Below are 26,167 nucleotides of genomic sequence, written 5' to 3'. Positions count from 1 at the left end.
CGGATGGAGATCAAGACACTGGAGATGTTGATATTGCTGGTATGTGTGAGATTAATGTGGTCACGTTGGGCTTTCTTATATGCTTCACATGTTGTAATTCAGACAACTTGTGAGATGCGAACAATTCAAGTGCTTCAATCTCGCTGGCTGTTAGGGAATGAGCAAGTTGTCGAAGCTGGTTGTCAATATCCTTAATTTTTAGGGAACTCCCTGATCGCAGAGAATGAAACCTAAAACCAAATAGAAAGCACAAAGCACAAACAGAAAACAGCGCGTAGCGCCATCCAACGAACTATTCCGAAAACTCGTCCACAAGGTGAAGGGCGAAGCCGATCGCCAATCCCAATCCATTGTCCGTTAGTCGAATGAATCCAATCCTGTCGGAGAGCGTTTGGTTGTGTTTGTGTTGTGCTTTGTGTTGTAACTCGCGTAATGCGATAAGATTGTTCACGAAAGGTTAATTGGGGCTTGTCTTTTATTATCTACGTAACGCTTCTATATTCCTCCATTCGTTGTTGCCAAAACGCAGGTTCGATCAGGCAGATGTCTTCAACAAATACATACTTGTCGCCAAATGAATGTTTGAAAGTCCGTGAAAAAACACTTTAATTAACTACAAATAACTACAGCACTCAAAATACGACAACTGAAATCATGAGCAGAACGCCAGCTGAAGGCATTACTGGGAATACGTCAGGTAAAGCTACTGTTCTAAAACCCATGAAACTGCACGCTCTAGCATGCAAGTGGTTCTCTTTGGACGCGTAATGTGTTTTATGTGTTGTTCACTGTTAGGTGTGGTTGGGTATGCATAGGATCAAAGAGATATATGTAATTATCTGTTCATTGTCTTCGTTTATTGCTAGTGTTTAGTGCGTGCACAGTTCGGAAGTCCTCGTAGTCGTAACATTAAACTGCGGAAGTCTGCAATAATCCCAGTCAGTTCCTATAAAGTAATTACCGTTTATTTTGTGTTTGTCACTATTTGCCATGTGCAGGTATTATATATACGTGACTGCAAAGTGATTTAAAATAAAGCATCATGCACAGGTGAGATTTTGCAAAGTATAAGGGCCACTTTCTGGGATGGTGCGTCGTAAGTGTGGTCATACCCAACGTCATGTGTAGGCAAGCGCATTAAAAACCTCCGCCCGTGCTCTTCAGCTCTCTGTCACAGTCAGGGCTTCACCTTCAAGACACCTTCAACTGGGGTGGATGTCAAGTGTATTTGTGTGTCTTCTACTACATGTGCCTGTGAAGTGTGAAATAATGTTCCCGGAATAACAAGTCCATGTAAAAAATGTCTGGTGGAGAGAGGTGTAAAAATTGGGGAGTTATACGGTTTATGAAAAGCTTTTTATCACACCACATTAGTCGTGCATGTGGGAAAATGCAGAGTTGTTTTGTGTATGTCTTTTGGTTCTGGAACTTATAGTGGTGTACATTGACAGTCGGATTTTTGTTGACGTTTAGGGCACATGACATGTATGCCGCAAATAGGTTGTTCGTCATTGTGTGTGTGCTTCTGTAGCGCACTGTGATTTTGAAGTTGGGGGTATGTGGGAAAATATCCAATTTAGCATGATCCAGACAAAGATCCATTGGGAAGGACAGGATGGAATAATGTTTTACCACGAAAGTTCAGCGTTATATCAAAATAGGGAAGCTGTTGTCACACAGCATTTGTTCTGTAGAGCACGTGATAATAAACAACCATGCATACAAAAGGAGAAAATGGAGTATGACACATGTGGTGAGCATGAAATGGTCACCTGAAGGACTACTCTTTTCTGGGACCTCTGGGTATGGTCTCACCCAGGAATGTTAACGACACTACCATGGACACAGAGCAAAGGGCTATGTGGCAACATGGAAATGACATGGAAGCATGCTTGAGCATAGTCATCTATCTGTGCACAAATTTATGACGATGTTTTGTAGCTTGACGTCGTGATACGACTTGAGTATTGAGCACGCTTAGTATCAGGTACCATGTCGGCCATGTTCAAACGAGCGCACATAAAAGTTCTTTAAAAAATGTGGATGAAACTGGCATCTGTGCACCTTCATGGAAGGCTGTGAAACCTCTGTGTGCCTATGCCGACCCCGCTTACTACACGAAGGAAGACAATAGAGCAAGTTCTCTGAGGGGTCATCTGCACTGTACTTGGTACTTAATGTGGAAACGTGTGAGTGCAAATTAAAGGAATAGAGAGGTACCTTCTGCGAATTGTATATTTTTTGTCTTATTTTATTTCACTAGGATCAGTGCTGATATTCGTCATCTGTGTAGTGTCCCTTCGCATCACCATCGTCAAGCCGGTAGCTTTACCACGCGCTTCAATAAACCATCATTCTCATCCTGCCCTTCCATGTAGCAGGTCATTCCTCCTGTCTGTTGGCCTTGCTCTACAATCTGCAATAATTATATTTGAGCACTTCTAAAATGTGACACAGTTTTAAGCCTTCAGAATATAGACATTGGTATAATATACCATGCAAGTAGGTCAGCTGTGTTTGCACAGCTTCCCAGTTCCTCCCTCTCCCCTATTGCCTGTGCAGTGACCTCATTGGTCCTTCTCCCAGACAAGGAGGTAACATTTCAAGGGTGAGGCGCAGGTGGTTTCCTTCGTGGACCCACGCTAGCATATGAATACCCCCTCATTGCTGCCTTCTGATTGAACAGACACTTTGTCACGTGGTTTCTCCCAACTTTACCCTCTCCCCTGCACAGAGACAAACTGTCATGGTGTATATCTGTCAGGAGTTCTTTTTGTGGAATCTTGGGAATTTGGGCATTCTTTCTAAAACCCCATGCAATTGGGTCCGAGAGGGAACCAACACAGTAAGTGGCAGCACTGAAACAGTCTGTTCAAATGAGTAGGGTGACATTGTGCTTGTTTGGTTATTAATGCAGCACAACAACAAATGCACAAAGTTACGAAAAGACTGAGGTGGTGGCTATCCATCAGGGAAACTCTTAAGTAAGATGATAAGTGTTATTTCATACTTTGCTTCCCTCCGTCATGCAGAAAATGGAATCCACGAAAATGGGAGGCCTGCATCGCACGAACACTCAGACCTAAGTGACGTAAGTAAAGGCATATGTTCCTCATTATTTACGTTAGAAGCATGTGTGAAACAGGCAGATACACAAGAACAACAACCATAGCTGTTTGTGCACATTAATTGCACATTATTTTTGCATCTTCGCAAGGGTGAGTCACTCTTTAGTGACTCCTTTAATCTCTAGTGCAATTGGCATATGCTTACGGCATGTATGGATGGGTCCAGTTCCTAAATTTCGAAGGGGTTAGGGGGTTAACATGATCAACAATGCACTCACACCTGATCTTCTGGGCATGTTTGCGACGCTATGTAGCATAGAGTAGTTTTACACTGTTCTGCACTGTACATTCTGATGAGTCATGCTCAGCAAACGTAAAAACACTTTCTTGTGAATGCAGAAGAAGAAAGGTGGGTGGCCGAAGGGCAAAAAGCGCAAGAAGGCAGTTCGTGACGTCAATGCGCCCAAGCAGCCCCTCACCGGTTATGTGCGCTTCCTGAACGATAGGCGAGAGAAGGTGCGGTCAGAAAACCCAGCTGCCTCATTCTCCGACATTACCAAGATCCTTGCCAACGAATGGAGCAAACTTCCACTACAAGAGAAACAGGTATGATTACTTTTTACATAGAGTTACTGAATAGAGCTTCGCTCCGGAAGAGCGAATCACGGGAGTTGTTAGCCGGGGGCACGAAAAATTTTGCTGCCATCCTTGTTATGCTAAGTATGTCTGCTACATGGACCCGTGCCACAGACAGTGTGTACGTCATTTAATTATGTGCATTGTTAACCTCAGCAGAATCTTGCACGTGATGGTGAGAGAGGGTTTAATTTTGCCACAAGTTCCGGGTTGGTTGTGATTAGGACATTTATAAGTACATGCTACTAACTGCTGTTTTTGCTGATAATCAATGGCAAACTGATTATAGATTCAGATGAGCATGTAACATTTTTTGGACTAGATAAATTACGTACCATGCATAGTAGAACTATGAGGCTAAGTTAACGCCATACAGAAAATTATAAACATTCGTTCTTCTTTTACGTGTGCCAACAATGGAATTTGCTAGTTGATTGTGTGTTCTGAAAATTTGGAGATATATCTAGACCAGGTCTCATCCTTGTTTATGTGCTTAGAGTTTTTTTTTTTTTGGTTTACATGTTTGATATGATAGTGTGATGGTGTGCACTGGAATTACATATCTTGTACTGTATATTTTGGCTGTATGTTTATTTTATATGTTTATGTATATTTTGTATGTGTATATGTATATATATAAAAGTAAAATAATAAGACGTAAACAACAGATAACAGGAAAGCTAACAAAAACTAATTTATTTAATGGGTAATATAACACATAGATTATAATATGCTATGAAACGTTGACCGTTCTTTTAAACGTTTCATAGCATATTATAATTTATGTGTTAAATTACCCATTAAATAAATTAGTTTTTGCTAACTTTCCTGTTACCTGTCGTCCACGTCTTATTATTTAACTTTTATTCAACTTCGCAGCCGTCTGATATATTGACCTCTTTAACACATATATATATATATATATATACACAGCCGACCCGCGTTTATCCGGACGGCTTCGTTTCGTGTGAAAATGTCCGGATACCGGGGTAACTGGGTAAGTGAAACACGAAAATCCAGAGTGATCCTAAACGGACATCTTTATTGACCATTACACAGAAAACTATCCATTGTCATCTGTTTCATTCTAATACACGCGTCTAGTTCTTGCAAACCTTTGCTAATGGCATTGACTTGCGAAATATTGTTCTGTTGCTCAAAAAATACTAGCGCTGTTCTCAGTGCCGCCCGCACATTTTCTACCGTCACAGCTGGTGCATCCAGGCTTTCATCGTCAGATTCTTCTTGAACACTATCGGAAGCGACGACACTCACGATGTCGTCATCTGTGATTGCAGCGCAGGGGTCCTCGTTGCGGACCTTCTCAGTCTGAAATGACCAGACTGCTCAGTGGATTACTTTTGTGTAACATGCAAAGTCGGAAAGGGAGAAAACTCTTCCCAGCAACACCGTCTTTGTGTCAGTAAAAAGGAGGCCATGACCAGGGTTCTCAACGTCGCTTGACTAGATGTGGGCCAAGTGCCATTCCTGGACGATGACCGGATAACTGAAGCCGATTGTTGGGTATTAGTCACTTCTGTTCCCTGGAATTCTCGTCCGAGTCCGGAAGTTGAAGTCCGGATAAACGAGGGCCCCATGCTTTTTTTGTCCGGATAGTGCAGGATCCGGATGAATGAAGTCCGGATAAACGCGGGTTGACTGTATATATATATATATATATATATATATGTATATAGATACTCATGGAACGATGCGACGGCACCAGAGGACACGTGTTTCGCTGTATTTGCGGCTCGTCAGCTCTGGGTAGCTGCGCATCGTTCGGAATTGGCAAACCAGGGGTCGCTCAGCGAGCGATGTACACCTTGGAGGGTGACTGAGCACTCCTCAACGCCACAGTGCAAGCCAGGGAATTATAATGAGGGAAATTTTAATAACAAATAATAATAAAAATAATAATAAAAAATAATTTCCTTTCATGGCTTTTTTCCCCTCATTATATATATATATGCAAAATGTAACGAAGGGACTTTGAAGCTTTAAGGAATTGACAAGACTACAATTTATTACATTTAAAAACTGATCAAACTAGACTATGGGAAAATTGACATTACATAAAGGAGTCAACATTTCGACGACGACTTGTTTCCACTCCTGTAATGGCCCCTTGCGGCAATAGTATAAATAACTAAAAATAAACGACCGAAGAGAAGTGTGTGCAATTTAGAGTCAGACATGAGAGGAACATGGACATTGAGAAACGATGTACGTAGCATTTGTGACACTGAGAGCTGTCCCACATGCAAAAATTTGAGGCCACCGGTGTTCGGAACTGTGTTGTACTGAGATGGCAGCCTGCTCTAAAATTCGCTGTCCCCATTTTGTTGGCACAGTAATGCGAAGTGGTACTCTGCAGTGAAGCTTATTGAAACTCTAACTGATGCCAGAACTATAGCTGCGTTTACATGAATACGACACAAGCGTATCGTATCCAGTTGTCGAATCAAATCCACCCATGTAAACGGGTCAATTCGCTAAACAGAGGTGGACCGGGACGGTGGATGTGCGCTTTCAGGTTGTGCATGTAAACAGACAATGCACATCGACGTAAGAACAGAGGATTATGGGATGGCACGTTCGGCTGCGGGCCAGTCGTGTCGTCTGCTACTCCTAGTCGGGATGACAAAATGGTGATATTATGGAGCTCTCAGCCACGCTATGTTTTGGATATGTAGGTTAGTCTACACTGACAGAAGCAGTAGGGCTTGCAGCCGTAGAGCATAGTTAATTCTGAAGTACGTTTGAAAATGGGGCATAGACGTTACATTTTAAAGTTCGGTGCGAAGGTAGTGGGACACCATCGTCTTCTCTCCAGTTTCGACTCGATTCGGTACGCTCGTGTTGTATTCATGTAAACGTGGCTTATGATTTCTCAGCAACGAGAAACTGCAGGACTAGCCTTGCATCACAGGAAATAGGGAACCCAACATGTTCAAGTATGGTGACACCTTGCGTGAGCAAGACAGCCTAGTACCACCTTTGCTGTTTTTGGTCTGTTGTGGCGACTACTGTCATGCTTCGCTTGGTTGTGTTGTTTGGGGGACTGTAGTGTGGTACCTGAATATCAGAGTGTAAATACTGTGTTTTATCTATAAAGAAACAATGTCTCGTATAATAAGATGTGCTGGACATTGTAGCGGTATCTGGATGAAGCGGAAAAAGACAGAGAACGGTACACAAAAGAGATGGAACAGTACCAGCAAACAGAAGCCTACAAGCTGTTCACAAGGAAACAGAATGAGAAGACAAAGGGTATGATTTTTATGTGGCATTTGGCAGCAGGATGCAAAACACGGAGACACATGTCTCATAGTAATAACTGAATGTTTGTAAAGGTTGGATGTGGTGGCATCCCTCTAATGTCGGTCTGCACTTAACACTGAGACACTTTGTCTGCCTCGTGATACATATTCCTGTGCAAGTCTACATTACACAACACAGTGTGTATAGAGCTGTGAGCAATGCTTGAATTTTTCAATACGGAAGCGAATAATTGTGCATTCACTTCACATTCGAAATTGAATATGAAATTTGATGTTGGGAGGTAACATTGCTTCCAGCACCATTTGTTAGAGATTTCCGGCGCCTGTTCAAAGAACCCCAGGCGGTCGACGTTCTCCGCAGTCCTACACAGCCGCACGTGCAGCACGTAGCCGCACAAGTGTGGGCGGTCTCACCTTACATGCGAATCTGCTCTCAATTATTCACTATTACAGTTGAACCTCGTTATAACGAAGTAGCACCGAGACCCAAAATGGTTTCGTTATATCCGGTATTTGCTATAAAAGTAAACATCGATGAATCACCAAACGAAGCCATGATGGGGCCTGTGAAAGTGGCATATGAACGGGGGTGGTGGCAAACTACAAAAACTTGCTATTTCGACATATGGGGAGCATTATAAAAACGTGCAAGCTCCCCTTTCACATTGAGTTGCAATGAGAAAACGACCGCTAGACACAACGAGGTCATATTCCTTCAGTCCAGAAGACAATTTATTTGAAGAAAGAAGTTATCTTGGTCTGACGGTTCTCAAGCACGTTCTCAAGAATGAACTTTTACACCGTATCTACGCAACACAACACTTTTCGACTTCGGTGGTTTTGCCTGTGGTCAGCTTCCCAAAATAGCTGCGCAGTTTGCTGGCCATGTCCGCTGCCTCCCAGCTTTTTAACGGAGGCTCTTCAATTTCGTCTGCGCTGTCTTCTTCTTCGCTGTTCTCGTCACCTCACCGGCAACGCAAGCTGGTCGATGATTTCTTTGTCAGTTAGCTCTGGTGCCACACAGAAGTTGTTGGCGGCGGAAACAAAGTCATCAAAAGATATCTCTGTCAAGCCAATCGGCGCCAATTTGCGTCGTCTGTCGACGGCTCCGATTGCGATTGACTTTCGGGCGGAGCGTCCACGGCAGGTAGAGTGAACCTGGCATTCGCAAAGCAGTTCCTTACTGTCGATAGCGTCACCTCGTTCCAAGACCCGTACGTAGTTTTGTTTCCAAAGTGATCGCTCTCCGCTTGGCTGCCATCCCGCCAACAGCGAGGCAGACCATGTAGTTTCTGCACATGCATGCGGTGGCGCCCTGTGCGCGCATCCATCGCGGTGATCGCCTCGGCAGCGCCTGGAACGAGTGAGCACGCGTATTTTCGCACATCGCGTAATATGAATGCCTGAGAGTTCGCGTTGGTTGCATAGTCTTTTTTTTTTCTTCTTTTTATGCTCGCGCTCACAGTTGAGCAACATGAAAGGTCAAATATGCTACGTTATGACCAATATCGCGTGGAATTTTGCGTTATTGGTTTCGTTATAAAAGTAGAACTGCCATTGAAATAAAGCAGAAACCTACCAAACCCTACGTTCATTTCGTTATAACTGATAATTCGTTGTATCCGTGTTTGTTATAACGAGGTTCAACTGTATTATTATTTGTTGGCACTAAACCAAAAATGTTCCTCATTGTCACTACAAAAATAAATACCTCAAGTCAATAAATGGGGTAATTGCTCAATAAACTGCTAGCTGGGCGCATGCCTTTTATGTTTTTTATTGCTTATTCAAAACTTAAAATTTTAGTGGATGAGAAACAAAGCAACGTGAATGGACCAGCAGTGGCAGAAGTCATCCAGGTGAGTTGAGCTTTGCCTTATTGTGTTTAATCATAAAGAGCAGAGGACCGGTTCTGCTTGTCATTTCTTTCACATCATAACTTTCCAAAATAGAGCTGTAGAATGACTTGCAACTAAGAAGCATCCTAAACAGAGACAAAATGAACTAGGCACACACACGCTGCTGTAACTATAGAATATTCTTATGGTCCAACTTGTTTGGGATAAACCCAGCTTTTTCTGGGAGCGGTTCCTCCTGATGATTACCCATCAAATCAGTTTGGGACCACACCAGATTAAACCCGATGTCCCCACTAATTCCAATAACATATCAATCATCAACTCAACTCTTCCACAGAGACATCACAAATTTGCCACATGTCAGTCTTATGAAATATTTACACACTTTTTAAACACTATTTCAACACTATTTAGTGGCAGTCTGAGTATACATCTGACGTAAATATTATTTGACTACAACAATAGACTACGAAGGCACATTTGATGTTGTAACATATTAAAAATGTTAAAACATGTGGTGCTTTCGAGTATAATTAGTGAGGAATGCAAGTTTGACCAGTACGTTTGCACATTTAACTGCGGGATGCTTGCTGGACAGATGTAACAATAACTGGTAATGCCCTAATTACAGATTTAAAGATAGCACCCAATATTAAATTCAAATTAGAGCAACCTCAGTGGGCCTTGTTGAAGCCCAGTGACTGTAGGAGTGCTCCTTCAAATTTTGAGCCAAGACGATTCAGGTGGAAAGTATACCTACTTTGACGTGGACTGTTCATGCACTGGACCATGTTGAAGGCCCTCAGTTTTTTGCTGCAGCAAATTCAAATTCCGTGGTACCAACTTGTAAATTCCATGATTTTCCGCGGTGAGCAGTCAACAGCTGCTTGAAATGGGAAACACTTTATTTTCTTGGATAATGTGGGAACAAAAAATATTTTATAAAATTACAGATTCAAAGCACTGTTGTGGCTCAGCATTACATACATGATATCTTGTGTTCTCCTCTGATGCGGTCTGTCGTCTGCAATCATTTTATACCTGCTTAAAGATCTTTCAGCATCTACAGAGTTTATAGGAACTTTACAGGAAGGAGTTTACAATACATGCCCTGGGGAAGTTACATCTTTAGGACACCCTTTTTTGTTCCTGGGCTGTGGGCATTACTTAAGAGTCTTAACTTTTTGAAGGCAACCTCCCAGTCATCAAATTTTAAAATCCCCCACTGCCACTGCTAAACTGCACACGGGAGGGATGCCGCTCCTTCCTTAGGCAAAATACGCACAATAAACTTGGGCTAACGTTATCTTAAGCTGCTATCTGTGTGTGTTTGTCCTGCAGCATGGACAATTTCGTAAAGCAGGCTTCACCTCATGCAGGAAAGCATCGAAAGAAACCCACTTTCGGGACGTGTGGTACGTATTCGTCGAATAGTAGTCGAATATCGGGAAACTCGAATATTGGGTATTCGATTCGCGAATCGAATGCTTTGAGTGATTGATATTCGATTCGAATTGGAGAACTCCAATATCCGCACACCACTAAAAATAAGGGATTCCGTGAAATTCTGTGCCAAACGAAGGATTCCGCGAAAACTGAGGGCCTTGGCTATGTTTCTCTCTATGCACCATCTCACGTGTACATGAAAGGTGTTTTTATCATTTACGTATCAATTTTCAGGCTCCTTGTGACGATCATAGGAAAGATGATGTACCTGGCTTTGACATTCCAATTTTTACAGAAGAATTTCTGGATCACAATAAAGGTGTGATAAATTTTGTCATGAGTATTGTACATTAGTGGTGAGAGCAGGAGGAAGCACATCCGCAAGACTCCTTGTTGCATAATAGAGAAAGGGCGCAGACTAGCTGGTTCATATTGACAATGTGGAGACCCGAGACAGGGAAGAGATAACAGACATCAATTGTTGTCTGTTATTTCCTACCTGTCACAGGTCTTCACGTCGTCCTCGTTGTATGTTGATAACAATAATTAACAGGCTACACAATCATCCTTTCTATTCAGAGAGTATTGCCAAATCATGCATGGGTGCAAATACACTTCCCCTTGACAATTTTCTTAGTTACACGAACATGTGCAGAGACATTCCTAGTCACATGTGCAGTCACTCTTGATTTCTTTTTAGCACGTGAAGCTGAGCTGAGGCAGCTGAGAAAGTCCAACACCGAATATGAGGAGCAGAACGCCATTCTCAGCAAACACATTGATACAATGAAAGCAGCAATAGAGAAGTTGGAAGTGGAGGCTGCACAGCAGAAAAACAACAACTCGGCCCTACAGCAGCACCTGGCGGCTGTACGCTCAAAGCTTGTGTCCAGTTTTGCCAACATCCCATTACCAGGTATGCGTTTTCCCTGTTTGTTCCGTGCCATTTAGTTGCGAGATTTATTTATTGATGAAAATACCTTAGGGTTCCACGGAGGCATTACATGATGGTATGTAACTAGGCTCGGAAAAAACAACAAGTATACGTATCTGATGCTCGGGTCTCGGCAAAGCCATGTGCATTTAAATGGGGGAAAACGCCCAGTAATTTGTACATGTGAAAGTACAGTAGATCCACGTTAATTCGAACTCCTTAATTCGAAATGCTGGTTAATTCGAAGGATTACAGCGGTCCCATTTTCACGCGTTGCAATCTGACTACGTAATTTGAAGTGTGTGTGTGTGCCGTGCGTCCCGCTTAATTCGTAAAGTTTTCCACAGAACACACGTTTCCCAACTGACCAAAAGCACCACAGGCTCGACGACTTCACTTTACATATCTATTCTTTCAGTGACATTCCCTTTCCCGGTTATGAGCAGCGAGTCATAGGACAGCCAGTCAGGCGACTCATGCTCAACAGCCGATTATGCGACGTACTCCCCCTTGCTCGCCTTCCTCGCCGCCTTCCTGTTTCAGCTGCGCGGCTACGCTGTTGCTGCTGTCACTTGTCATCAGGCTAGCTTGTTTGTGCTTTGGTGTTGCGCATCTTTCGGTAGTCCTTAGTTTCTGCCCGAGGTTGCGTCTCTGCAGCCCCTTCGAGAGACGAGAACGACATGGCGAAGTCAAGACACTAACTCTGAAAGAAAAAGTCGCGATCATTACAGCCGCAATATCGTCAACATGCTCCAAGTCATGCCCAGCATGTCAACGTCAACTGCCTGGCCCAGCAGTTCAATGTACCGCTGTCGATGCTTTCGACGATTTTAAAGAACAGTGGAAGGATCGTCACCGAGTACGGCAAGACCAATTTGTCAAAATGATCACATGTTCGCAGTTCAACTTTCACAGAGCTCAAGGCTGCTGTGGTCGCATGACTGAACAAGATGACCGCGGCAAAACTCCCTGTGAACGGGTCCATACCTCAGAGACCAAACGCCCCATCGTGCTGAGAAGCTGGTATGTGAAGAGTTAGAAGCACTTCACAACCTTTGCAGACAACGCTGGACAGGTTGTCAGTGTAGACCGGCTAAAGCCTGCGTACGTAGAAGACGAGCCAGTCACTCCGTTTTCTGACTCCCTGCCAGCCCATCACAGTTCCCCACCTCACCCTCCGTGGCGAGTCAGCTGGGCCCCCTCAGTCGCCCTCCTTTTTCTTGGGGAGGGGGAGCAGCTGTAGCAGCGCAGACGAAGATTGGCACCTGGCTCGTGCCACGCCCATTCCTCAGCCATCTTTCCGTCCACAATAGATCTTTCGTACGGTGCACTGTTTGAGAGTGTAGTCGCACTCCTTGACGCTCACTTACAAGTTAACATGTAGCAGCGGATGGTTCTCCCGCTTCAAGGCGAGTCATAATCTATTGTATCGACAGGCATGTGGTGTAAGCTGCAGCGTGGACGAGGAAGTTGGAAGGAAGAACGGAAAGCAGTAAGAGCGGCCGTCACGATCCAGTCTTGCCTCAGTGGACGAAAAAAGTGGAAGGAGATGGACGCATGCTCGTTAAATTGATGTCAAAGTTGCACGTCTGTGCCTTGCTTCCTTTCGGCAAGGCGGTGTAGAGTACAACCATGCTCTCAAAAATGTTTTCTCTTTCTGTCTTCTTTTGCTCTCGTTTCTCAGAAAACCCCACTTTCGATCTGCTTCGTATTTTTTAATTACATAGCTCAGGTTATGACATACATGTATCCGCGAAACGTAAGGTTCCCTTTCAGCACAATTCAGGCTAGCACGCAACAAAAATGGGAATGCCGGGCAGAATGATGCCTTGAACCGTGATACCATCAAAATGTAATAACCGCATGCAATAAAACAGCTCTAAACACTTTTTAGGCACCTAGTCGTTAAAAAATCGTGTATTTATATCAAATATTTTTCAGAAAAACGATAATACAGATCACGTAACTTGTAAGGTATAACCTGGCTGGACGCCGTTCGGAAAGTACTCTGGTTGTTCCTCGGACTACTCTACTACTCTGGACATCTTGACAGTGATGCGTCCATCTCTTTCCACGTTTTTCGTCCATGTGGCAAGACTGGATTCCGCTCGCACTGCCTTCCGTTCTTCCTTCTTTGAGGCACGGTATGTTTCTAGGGAACTTGGTTCCAATAACAAAAGCGGAGTTCTTTCGATTTTTTGGCTTAAGATAGCTACCATAGCAGCGCATAGTCGGCATAGTACAGGCGATCCATACGCTACTTGGGGTTCATGTCGGAAACACAAGCCACCGACTGAGAATGTCGCTGAACATCATGTGAAAGGCATTGAGATTCGACTGTGGGAAAAACGAGTCAGAAAGGCTCAAAATATATTGCTACGATGGGATTTGCGGTAGGTCTGCATCCTGAGCTCTGTCATTCAAGGCCGGAGACGTCGGCAGTAGCAGACGCCACTGAACCTGTTAACTCTGCGGCGTGGTTCTCTCGGTCCCTGTGTACATAGTGTGCAACGCACTCCACGTTTGTTGCAGGCTATCTCGGATTGTGCTGAGAAGGGACCTTCCGTTTTGCGAACACATGTGGGTCATACTCTGGGCTATATAACTACAAAATATGAAGGAAATCGGAGGTGGGGTTTTTGAGAAACGAGAGCCCCAAAAAAACCATTTTTGAGAACATAGCTGTACTCTACACCGCCGTGTCGAAAGGTGGCAAAGTACAGACATGTAAATTTGTCATAAATTTAAAGAGCACACTTTGACTTACACGCCGGTACCTCATATATCTCGATGGCATGTATAGGAGCAGTGCAGCGCAAAGACAAATACAGTCGACCCCCGTTTATCTGGACCAGTGTTGCGGATTTGGCCGCTCAAATCGGATTTAAATCAAATCCGCATTTTTTCTAAAGGTAGTAAATCGAATCCAAATCAAGTCCAGATTTAATTTTGAGACGTTAAATCAAATCCTTTTAAATCCGGATTTGTTTTTCCGGACCTAAATCAAATCCACTTCTAAATCCGGATTTATCGAATCTTTTGACAAATCCGGGAGCCAAAATTCGTGCAGTAGCATTACTAGACCTATAACCGTGTCTACAAATTACTAATACTGCACGTATTCACTAAACAACGCTTAAATAACAGCGTGACGTGGCACAAAGAGCAATAAATTTCGTCTGATTGACGAGGATATAAAGGGCCAACCTATCAATCCGCTGGCCGAAATTTTATTCATATTTTAGGACAAATTTTTGAGTTTAGAAAGACATTTTCGGTTACGCCTGCTCGGCATGTACCAGACTATCAGTCACCACGCATCAGTCTGTGTCAGGGGCGGATCCAGACGCTCGGTTTGGGGGGGGGGGGGGCTGTTTCTTTGTCGGAGCGCGTAGTGGGGGAGGGGGGAGAGGGAAATTCAATGTATAAACTCACGTTTTTTTGGGGGGGGGGGCGATTGGGAGGGAGCAATTTGACGAGTTGCTTCTACTTACAGCCGTATGCTCGCTGCACCGCAGGAGCTATGTAAATGATATCTATACCATTTGATAGAGAATGAGTTAGCGGTTCTAATGAATCTACCTTCAAGGGAATGCGTGTACCCGCTCAATAAAAGCTCGAAATCGTACATTTTTTGCCGGAAGTGCTGTGTTCGGGAATTTTTTCGTAGCGCCCCTTTAAAGTAGGAGTCACGGGACTTTTTCCGCGTGGTGTCTTGAACCCATAGTTTTTATCAGCCAAATTTGAAGGATGTGGTAAAACAAGAAGCGCGTCAAAGTTGGGAAAAAATTCAAACCAACATTCGCCGCCGCAACCTTCCGCCTCTCCATATCGAAAACTGTTCATCGGATGGAGCTCAAAATTGTTGCATTTGTCATCAGTCGAGATGCTATCTAACATATATTTTTTCATGGAAATTAAAAATTGTCAATTTCCCACCCTTGTCGATTTAAAATGGAACTACCCAAGAGTGGACAGGAGGCGACTTCACTGTGTCACTTCTAGCTCTCGCACGCCCCGTGCGGGCAACGGGCATGCCGAGCGTGCTCCCTCTTAGAGGTTGAAGACGCGCAGCCATTTCGGATCATTGGGATCGTTGAATGTGGATGTTGTATTTCACGCGCGACCAGCCACCATACGATTAGCTGGAAGCTAACACCGGCCGCGTCTTGGAGGGCATGAGTACTTCCCCCAGAGCTAGGCAGTCCCGAGCATTGCCCGAGCCCAGAGCTGTGTCGGCCTGCAGTGTGATAGCATTAGATTCCTCGTCACGAAAAAAACTCGTCCTCCGTCATTTAATCCCCCTTGGCTCAGACGGCTCTCCTCGCCGGCGCGTAGCCGACAACTGGCCACTCCGCCGCGCGGAACTGCGCAATGCCAGTGGAAGAGGGGCGCAAAGGGAAGCCCAACGAAAATACATGTAATGGATGAATGATGGGAGTTGAGTTGAAGGCATCCAGAAAGAAAATAGTAAAACTTTATCGAAAATCAACCGCACTTTCTGTTGCATTGCCAACACGTAATTCGTTAAGTGCCCTTAAATTTTTGTGTTACACCAAAATAGAAAAAGTGATACTGATAAAAATGTATTGAATCGTAGATGATTGGCTCACTCTGGGAGGGGCGGTGCACAACCCCCATCTCCATCATCACGTATCGTGTTGGTGTTGACTCGGGCTTCACGGGGCATGAACAGTGTGGAGTTGGTAGCTATGGTACACCTTCCCAAAAGCGGATTTTGGATCAGGAACCTCCTCGTCATTTAGCACCGGGCGAACACGCCTGAGTGAAGGAGTTCCTATCGCGGGCCTAGGCTCAGCTACGCCCAAAAACACACGCCTGCATCGATTCCTACCATCAGTACTCGGAAGACCACAGGTCGTTGGTTACTATACCCTGAGGGTCAGAATTAAATGGATCATTAATAAATCGTGGGACATGTTACGAATACTTATACTAAACATGTAGCCCATGGGTCTATTTTAATGCTGACGTTTCGGGGCTTTGTAAAAATTTTCCTCGCGCAGTACAGGCTGTTGTAACCAAGGAAGAAAAAAAAAGGGTATGCGAGGAAGAGTGGCACATCTTGCCATGATTGTCCGTGGGAGTAGGAAAGGCTTGCCTTCCCGAAATCACGAAATGATAGGACGTGATATATTTATTGTTCGTTTTCACTTTGTTTTTTTCGTGAATGGGTGTACCCATATGCAATCAATATGATGGCGAAGACCAAGAATTTCGCGACATTTGGCGACACACGATTTGGCAAGCTTGAAAGGGGTCGTGCTGGAAGACTCACCTAGAGGTCCACGGGAAAGGTGCCCTCCAATTGACAGAATAACGTTAACTGCGTTCAAAGAACTGCAGCTGGTGTTCCCTCGGTGCGGTGAGGGGAAGTGATTGCAACAAAACGGCTACTCCTGTCGCTCTGGGGAGAGGACGCCGCTAGTGCGTGTGCAGATTTCAGACAAGGTCACATCAATTCGCGTAGAATGCGAAACGGCGCTTCGCTCAATTTCAAATCCATGCATCTTGTGAGGGAGCTTGGTGAAATCCACGCGCAAATCCGCTGAAAAAGGGGCGATTCAATCCAAATCCAAATCATTCGTGGAAAATGCGATTGAATCCAAATCCAAATCATACCTGGAATATGCGATTGAGTCCAAATCCAAATCATTAATGGAAAATGCGATTCAATCCAAATCCAAATCCTGCCCATATTTTTTTGCGCAAATCAAATCCCAAATCAAATCCGCCAGCCCTCCGGTGGATTTAAATCCGGATTTAAATCAAATCCGTGGATTCAAATCCGCAACACTGATGTGGACGGTGCTGTTCCCGGCGAAATCGTCCAGATACTGGGGCATCCGGATAAATGAAACGACCGAATAGAAACGTCCTACAGAGCAAGGTTTAATTGAAACAAAGAAATCTCATCAATGACAGCTGTTACATAGTGGCGTAGGCACTTGATTCGTGCAAACTTTTGCTAATTGCATAGAGTTGAGCCACGCTGTTGCGCTGCTCGAAGAATGTCCGTGCAGATGCAAAGTGTCAATGTCGGAGCCTTGTTTCTCACTGGCGTCATCGGCACCGTCTTGCTGCACATCATCGGAGGCAACAGCAGCAATCACACCGTCATCAGTCATAGCTGCACACGCGTCATCATCCTTATCAACGTCAACATAGTCAGAAACCGCAGCATCATCTACGGCAGTCGCAGTGAGCCTCTGCATCAGGGATCGCAGCTCAGCTAGGGGAATGTCTTCATCGGCCAACGGGCCGTAAGCAGCAGGCCCTCGGGTTGGAGTTTTCCCCTCTAAAACCGGACAGTTGCTCGAGATATTTCCAAATGACTCGACTGGTCAACGTAACCCAACGCACACAAATAGAAAGTGGGGTCATTGTGCACGGTTGTCTCCCCTACGGAGGAATGTAGGTCCCAGACGTGTGATGGGAATAACCCCAACACAGCGAAAAGGGTGACGAAGTGGGGGTCAGCGTCTCCTCTTACTCACGGTAGTCCGGATAACTGAAGCTGGATTACAAGAATTTTCGACTTTCGTTCCCTGGAGTTCTTGTCCGAGTCCGGAATCTGAAGTCGGGATAAACGAGAACAATATTCATTTAGGAAAATCCGTTCCCGTGCCTTTTGTCCGGATACCGCAGGATCCGGATAAATGAAGTCCGGATAAACGGGGGTCGACTGTGTGAGCAAAATGTGAATTTTGTTGCAACTTTGGCGACTTTTAATTGAAGATCAAAATAGAATTGACCGGTGCTGTCTATGCACACTAAAAGTCGTTGTAGCTGACATATTGTGCAAAAAAATATCTATAGATTGGGACCTTCCGATGGTGAGGAATAAAATGTCAAAGTCGCTCTGTCAGAAAGCTCCGTCGCCAAGTGAATTTCTTTGGGAATTTTTTCCTGGCGGACCACAACACAGAGAGCCAAAATATTTATTGCTCCCGTGTGTATGGGTGTTGCGGTACAACATATATTTTTTCAAGGGAAATCGGTGATGATGCACGGACCACCCTGCCTGAGTTGAGATGGAATTACCCATCAAAGCCGCACTTCTGCCAGAGGAACAAGGAATAAACCACCGTTAATGGTGTGCACCCACATGACTGGGGCATGGAACGATGCTGCTTACTTGTCGTCAGCAAAACAAGCAAGCCTCGCTGTTTTAAGGGAATCAAGGCCCTTCCAGTTCTGACTACACAGCCAAGAAAAAGGCAGTAACTGGATATTTTCTCCAATTCGGTCGGCGACATTCATGTTCGCGGGGTTCGCAGGGTTCGCGATTGGGTTGGACTTAACATCGCAAATTAAATTTATGCCGTCGCGGTGAAAAGGAACGAACGCAGACGCACTGTAGATTATTTTCTGCCCTGAGCTGTTTTGATACTTGCCTCGAAATAAATATTCTGGAAAGAATGAGCCTTTGGCATTTCCACCATCGCATGACCACGAGCAAGCAGCAAGGCATAGCGAGTCACGACGCGTCTCAGACGCAGCTAGTATGCATCAAGCCCTCATCCAGAACGTCTCCCTTTAGTGCAAACTCTGCTTTATCCAAACAGACCTTTGATCCCCTTCAAGTTTGAATAAATGGGATCGCACTGTATCACGGTAAAACCCAGAGACGGGACGACGAGAACAGACATACAGACGGTGTGTGTTTTGACTGATGTGTTCTGTTTTGTATTAAACTTCATCTGTGTGTGTCTTTCTTGTCGTCCCTAGTTTCGGGGGTTTTACCGTCTAATCCTAGTCACCAGCTCGCTTGCTATTCAGCAATCCTCTCAGTAACAAATATGGTTTACGCACTTCACTGGTACAGAAGGTACACAGATTGTTCTGAAATGCAAGGGTCATTCACGGTTGACCATGTCTTTTGTTTCTTTCAATACAATGAAAAATTCGGGAAGCAGCAAACTATGTGAGTTTTTGAAAGCATTCACCATACACATCTAGACACCATTGCCATCACTGTGGCAACTCTTTGATGCCTTTGGCATAGAAAGAAGTGGGCTGGTGTCGTAGCCACTGCACGACATCTTCCTGGAGGGCTTCATCTGTGTTGAAAGATGAAAGTCACTGAAAAGGTTAGCCAGCTGTAGGACTCGAACCCACATCTTCTCTAGGCAACTTGAGGCCTTGTATGTGATTATCCCTTCTATGTTGTTCCAGCCTCAGAACATAAGTTCTCTCATGTTCGTCTGTGTTGATCAACATCCCAGGCCATTTCTTGCAAATTGCATTTTGCACGGCACCCTGTATTAACATGTAGCAGTACTGGGCATTAATTGTGACCCCTTGTTCCAAGTAATCCACATGAGTGACACCCAGCATGTCCCAGAAGACAGTTCCCAAGGACTACCCAGCAGACGGCTGCAGTTTGCTTTTCTTCGGCAGCGGGACAGCCTTATGTCGCCATTCCTTGTCGCTTCCTTTTGTCTCTGGGGTGAAATGATGCATCCAGGTTTCATCACATGTGATAATTGACTGCAAAAATTCGTCCCCCTGGGATTCAAACTGGCTGAGCAGCTGTCCAGGGACTGCCATGCGCACTCTCTTCTGGTCACAAGAGAGGTGTTTGTGAAGCCATCCTGCACAGACTTTGTGGAACAGTAAATGCTTGTGAATGATAGTCTCCACACTGCCGACACAAATGTTACACTGAGCTGCGATGTCCCGAACTGTTACTCGCCGGTTTTCAAGGTTGCTCAACGCCTGCGATATTCGCTGGCACGACTATAGACAGTGTTTTAATCTGAGAGTTGTTAATCTATTTGTCCCTACCTTTAGGCATTGCTGACTTTTTAACTCCGATAGGGCTGTGCGAATAGTGAAATTTTGGTTCAAATCGAATAAGCTTGAGCAATGTTGTGCTAGTCCTTGCCACTGAGAGGGAAGAATGATGCAGAGAATCATGCTGTAAGGGCGACATGGCGCTGCACAATCATGGGGTGATCACAACGTATCGAGACATCCGAAGCAGGCAGGATGTAAGTAGGGCACAGAGGAGGAATAGACAAACCTGTGGACGGAGAGACAGCCAGAAACATTTGGGACGTAGAGTCCGAGGGGCAAGATTGAGCAAAATCTTGACAGGGCAAATACGGGAGTGATAAGAGTAATCCGACAGTATAAACCGGCCAGCTCTATTTTGGAGGGCTTCAAACAGGTTGCAGTCTCAAGGCTCGGGCTGCAGACTGACGTGGGTCTCAAATGGAGGGGTTGTACTCGAGAAACTAAGAACATAGAATGAGAACCAAGCCTGGAGACTTACAAGAGGAGGACAGAGCTTGAGACTGTGCCTGATGAATCCAGTGGCAGAATTACTACCTGATTTGTTCATTCCAAAACAAGCCAGGCGTCAGATTTAAGCTGAAGTAATACTTTTGTGATGTGGCACATGGAAATACGGACCGTGCAGTAAAGTTTCGTGGCGGAGAAAGAAGGCGCGGAGCGGCCGTGTAGCTTCTGCAAATGAATGTTTACGAACGGTTCGTAGGAATCGTCCGCATTTCGTTTGCTTCCCATATCTGTTTTTACTTGAATGTAAGTGAAGTCGGTAGTGAGGAAAAGGCGATGCAGGGAGCGACTGGAGAGCTAAAATTCTCCCGCTTGCGGCGCTGTCGCCACAGTGTTCGGCGCGCTGCCTGGAGAAGCGCACGTCCCCTATAGGGCGCCAGAAAGATAATAAATGTCATCTTGAACATGCTTGGTGTGGGAAAAGGTGTGTAAGAGCACTCAGTTATCTCAAGACGAAGCTTTAAGGATAAGATGCCATGGAGGCCTTCATGTAAAAGGTTCAAATCCTATGAAGAAAGAAGTATGGATAGAGTGTAACAAATGACACAATCGTCAGCATAGAAGTCTCATTTGTCAAGAAAGCTTGTGAGGCAGATCATTGATGAAGATAAGAAAAGGGAGGTCCTAAAAAAGAGGTCCTAATACCAAACCCTCTGCTACCCTGTAGGTAACAGGAGTGGTTACCTAGCATCCTAGTGGTGAACCATAACCTTGTGGTTATGTAGCACGACTGGTGGCAACCTAGAAAAAAAGATATTGATCCAAGCATACACCGTGCTTGATAAGCCGATGTAGGATAATTTTAAAAAGGGACATGAGCATGGAACAGTATCGAAAGCCTTAGCGAACTCGAGGAAGATTGCATAAATTCCTCTAAGGTTGTCCATGTCTAATTTAATGCATGATTGACGAGCGCTAACTGTGTTTCTCATGAATATCTTTTGCGAAAGCCATGTTGGAAGGAGAAAAAGAATGGGTGCTATTTGAGGAAGGCCGAGACATTTGAGTAAATGATGTGTTGTCCCTTGCAGCTCATACAGGGCACGTGGGATCTTGCAGAGCACACTAGACAACGAGATTGGCCAATAGTTGAGGGCATTAGGTCATCACCCCGCAGAATAAAAAACTTTGCTAAAAGTGTCTGCATATGTGTGGCTACGAGTATGATTACCATCAGTATCATTAATTGAATTTTCTGGGATTAATGGATAATAAGTAATCACTCCGTGGATTTTATGATATTGTGAATCGGACATTGATGGAGTCGAGCATTAATAACATATAAGCATAACATATTAGTATAATGCACAGCTGTTCAAATCTGCTCAGCATTGATATTGTAAACATATCTGGTAGCACGTTGGACCTAGGGTTGCCACCTTTCGCAGTAGAAAATACCGGCTGAGGGAGAGGAGGTGGAATAGAGCGAAAGCGGAAAGGCTTGCAGGAAAGGGCGTGCTCGCTCAAATACGAGGAAACATATGTTCCTGTGTGGGGCTCGATTATTGATGTTAGAAATTGCTATAAACAGGCATGAACGTCTCACTGGATTGTATTGGAGCAACCGGATTGGATTGGATTGCCACTCACTTTGAAAAACGCCTCAGCACAGACAAACCCTTCTTTGCAGAGAGGAGAGGAGAGAAGATCTCGTGATGGCTGTATACGGCCTAAGTTCTAGCTGGCTCGACAGTACCACCAACAGCTTTGCACAACCACTTCTCTTGTCCCCTCCGAACACAAGACTGTAATGAGTAACTAAGACAACGACTGATGACTGCGGAGCTGGGTCCGTGTTCCAGATTTATTCAAGCCGTAGTGGAATGTTGAAGGGAATACCCCGAAAAAGTCGACGTGAAAGGTCTTGAGCCATAAATACTGGCAAAAGGCTGCCGGTATCACCTTTCTACCAGCAACCGGCAGAGCGACCAAATAACCGGCCCTGCCGGTATAATACCGGCCTGGTGGCAACCCTAGTTAGACCCACGCAGAGTTCTGATCTCAATCTTTATTTTTTAAGTATCAATCAATTCAATGACCTAGCTTCGGATATGTCAATCAGAGAAATGGTAGTCATCATCTATGTCTTTCTTCTGCTTTTTCAGGCACTAATGAGACTCCCACCTTGAGCACTATCGACATGTATATGAAGACACTGCATAGTGTCGTGACTGAGCATCCAAAAGAAAATGAAGCCTTTGTCTCTACCGTTCGTGACATTGCAAGCCGCCTTGAGTACCAAGGATGAAACCTTTCCTGAGATTGCTTGTAGTTATCATTTGCCATGTTCCGTGACTCAGTGCACATTGTATGAAATGCCAAAAGGTATACCCTGCACTTTTCGTTCAGGGCATCCAAAATTCTGTTTGTATGTACAGATCATCACGAGTCAAGTGTATTTCCTTGTCTAATTGTCATTAAGTGGGTTTTCATCCTAATGCGTGCATTCCTTCCAAATCTGGTTAAGTGCGTATACTACGGAAGCACATCAGCGCTCTGTCTTGGGGGGTGGGGGGTGAACTCTGGTGATTTTACAGTACGTATATGTTGCACATTTGATGCATTAAAATGCGTACCTTTGCGCATTTCTAAATTTCTGGTAGTGGTTCCCAGTAGGGAAATTTGACGTATCAAAGTGTACGACACTGTTCTACATGTACAGCTCCCGTCAAAGTTAATAATAACGCTGGAAAAATGTGGTCTCGTTTCCGAGCGAGATTACACCAATCCTTGGGGCCATGAGGAAATCTTGATTGAACGAAATTATTCTGTTAGTTTAACGCAAGGATTTTGTTCACTTAACATTCCCCCAGTGCCCTCAGGGTGGCCGTTATCACGCTCGGAAATGAGACAGAATTTTGTTTTTTCCAGTGTTATTATTAACTTTGGCGGGAGCTGTACACACTATAAATGTACGACACAGCTCCCTCAATGATTGCACTCGACTAGTGGTTCATGTATCTGGTATCATATACAGTCATGTCTCGCTTAGCCGCACACCTCGGGAGTTGTCCCTTTTCGTCCGGATAACGAATTCCTGGATAAGCGAATGAAGCAAACTTCTAGGGAAACCTGAAAATTTAGGAGATCTCTTTATTAGAAGAAAGGAAATAAGGAAAAGATTGCCCCTGAAAATTGTTACCACGAAAAGTCATGCAAAGTGAGCAGCTTGAAATTAGTAGCCACCTGTGACACGTGTGACGGAAGTTCGCTCACTGCAGTGTCACCAGCTGCTTCACCCTGCCCCGCGCACGTTTTTTATATGAGCCCCGGCGCATCTTCAGTAGCGTCTGTTTTATCTTCCTTTTGCGACATCATCACACTGCACCTTAGCTAGGATGGCGTCGCCCTCCAATGGCGCACGGGTGTCTGCTGTGTTCTTCACCGTAACAAAGTTTTCTGCTGTTCTTACTGGACCCTCTGGATGCAACGTGTAAACAGCGTGTTGAAGCTCAGCAAGAGGGATGTCGTCTTCAGCTTCATCTGGTGGGGACGAGCACAAAAGCCCATATCGTCGCCAGCAGAGGCCGTTGACATATTTCCGGATAAACTAATCGGAATGCGTAGGTATGATCTGGACCATTGGTCCCCATACTTGTTGTCCGGATATGGATAACGAATTCTGGATAACTGAGACAAAATCCAGTGGTAGCAGGCTCATTCCCGGTAATGTAGTCCGGATAACGAGTTTTCCGGCTATCCAGATAAGCGAGTTATCCAGATATCCAGAGATATCCAGATAAGCAAGACATGACTGTATCGACGACCATGTAAATTTCCTTCTAAAAAGGTGCTAGTTCACACATTTCAAATTTATTAGGAATCCATAGACAATGAATGAAGTAGACTTGCTTTGTAACCTTTTGTCTCACCACACACTTAATGTTTTTAGGTTTAACAATGTGCTGACATAGCAATTCTGCCCACATACTCTGATGGTATTGTTATAACTAATTTTCATTGTATCACACTCTCATTTGACATGCCTCATTGCAGGTATAAGTCTTACTGAATCTGTACATGATAGCAAGAACTTGAATGCTGACAACCAGTAGTTACTTCTTGGCACAGGAACAGAATTAATTTGAATGTCACTCACAGTATATCAAAGGGATCTAATCTGAACGAATAGCAGTTGACCATTATTTGAAATAGGGCATTAGCAGATATAGTGAACTTTTCTGCAACTCTGTAGTGATTACACAAACGTAAATCAGTATTAAAGTGTTTCACTTTAACACAGCTTCCTCATAACAATTCTGGAGGGTACATGAATGTAGCATTACCCTAAGCTGCGTGCCTATTCTGATCGTAAAACTTTTTCTTGATTCCTTCAATACGCTGTAATAGTCTGTTCTTTGTTTCAGTGCATAAACTGTCCACAAGGTTGACATAAATTGTGTGCATGTGTTCTGTGAAGTTGATTTTGTGTCCATTCATTATCATGTATGTTGATGATCAAAAATAAAGCCTCTTTTTGGAGCGAAATCTGCTGACACTTACTTTGTTTTGCTCGAAATATTGTGTTCCATAGTGCCGTCACTGCCCGACTTGGGGGAACTGTGTTGGCATTCATTTGGACATTTCACTGGAGAGCTGCAGCCAGCACAGCTATTGGTGGGGTCCAATCAGCATCGATATGTGCATCAAGGCGGCAGAGAACGCAAGAGATCCTCTGGGGCAGAGGTGAGGGATCTTGGACCGGACCGGCTGCTACCACCACGGACAGCTTTTAAGTTTAAACAACAGGAACAATGCATCCGTGTCTTGACGGTGAAGCGTTATCTCTAGGAAAGCTTTTTTTCAATATCGGCAACCATGCTTACACTATGCTTTCGAAACCTTAAGGGAGCAATGAGGTGACATTTGACGCCGTTCGAAATCCTGCCTCATCTGTCAAGCTGTCCACCAGGAGTCACCATACAAAATATTTTCGCTCTGCGGTGCGTTATAGCTGTGCAATCGAATTTACAAAAACAGAAAGCAGCAGCAGACGGCCGACCATAGGTTGGCATTTCTCGAAAATATTCATTCAACATCACATCATGCCCGGCTGTGCTGGCAGCCTATAGCATCACGTTACCATCACAGTCCATCACATCATAAGTCATAATCCATCATTCGACATCGACATTTTCATTATAGCCCATCACATCATAACCCATCATTCGACATCAACGTCACAACCCATCACATCATAACCCATCATTCGACATCAACGTCGCAGCTGATCACATCATAACCCATGATGATTCAACATCAACATCAACATCATAGCTCATCACATCACAACTCATCATTCAACATCACAGCTCACATGTTGCTGTTTAAAGGGGCGCTGCACATGCTTTTAGGAATTTCATTGAACTTCTACCTAGAAGCACGGCGGAGCAATGTAGTGACTTGGATTACTTCTTACCGCATTTGTGCTAACGTTACAACCACCGCCATGTTGCAGTTTAAAGGGGCGCTGCACACGCTTTTAGGAATTTCATTTAACTTCTACCTAGAACTAGAAGCACGGCGGAGCAATGTAGTAACTTGGATTACTTCTTACCGCATTTGTGCTAACGTTACAACCACCGCCATGTTGCAGTTTAAAGGGGCGCTGCA

General features: G+C 44.5%; 1 protein-coding gene across 1 annotated transcript; it reads left to right on the top strand.

The window, feature by feature from the left end:
- Positions 1-370: 370 nt before the first annotated feature.
- On the top strand, positions 371-25,042 carry LOC135385327 (high mobility group protein 20A-like). Its single transcript, XM_064614584.1, has 8 exons — positions 371-697; positions 3,033-3,091; positions 3,468-3,674; positions 6,863-6,977; positions 8,795-8,847; positions 10,528-10,612; positions 10,994-11,209; positions 22,660-25,042. The coding sequence occupies exons 1-8, from the start codon at positions 655-657 to the stop codon at positions 22,800-22,802; spliced, it is 921 nt and encodes a 306-aa protein (XP_064470654.1). The 5' UTR covers positions 371-654; the 3' UTR covers positions 22,803-25,042.
- Positions 25,043-26,167: the final 1,125 nt, after the last annotated feature.

The sequence above is a fragment of the Ornithodoros turicata genome, chromosome 2 (genome assembly GCF_037126465.1).
Source record: "Ornithodoros turicata isolate Travis chromosome 2, ASM3712646v1, whole genome shotgun sequence".
NCBI classification, from domain to species: Eukaryota; Metazoa; Arthropoda; class Arachnida; order Ixodida; family Argasidae; genus Ornithodoros; species Ornithodoros turicata.
This window is presented reverse-complemented; position numbering and strand designations above follow the sequence as displayed.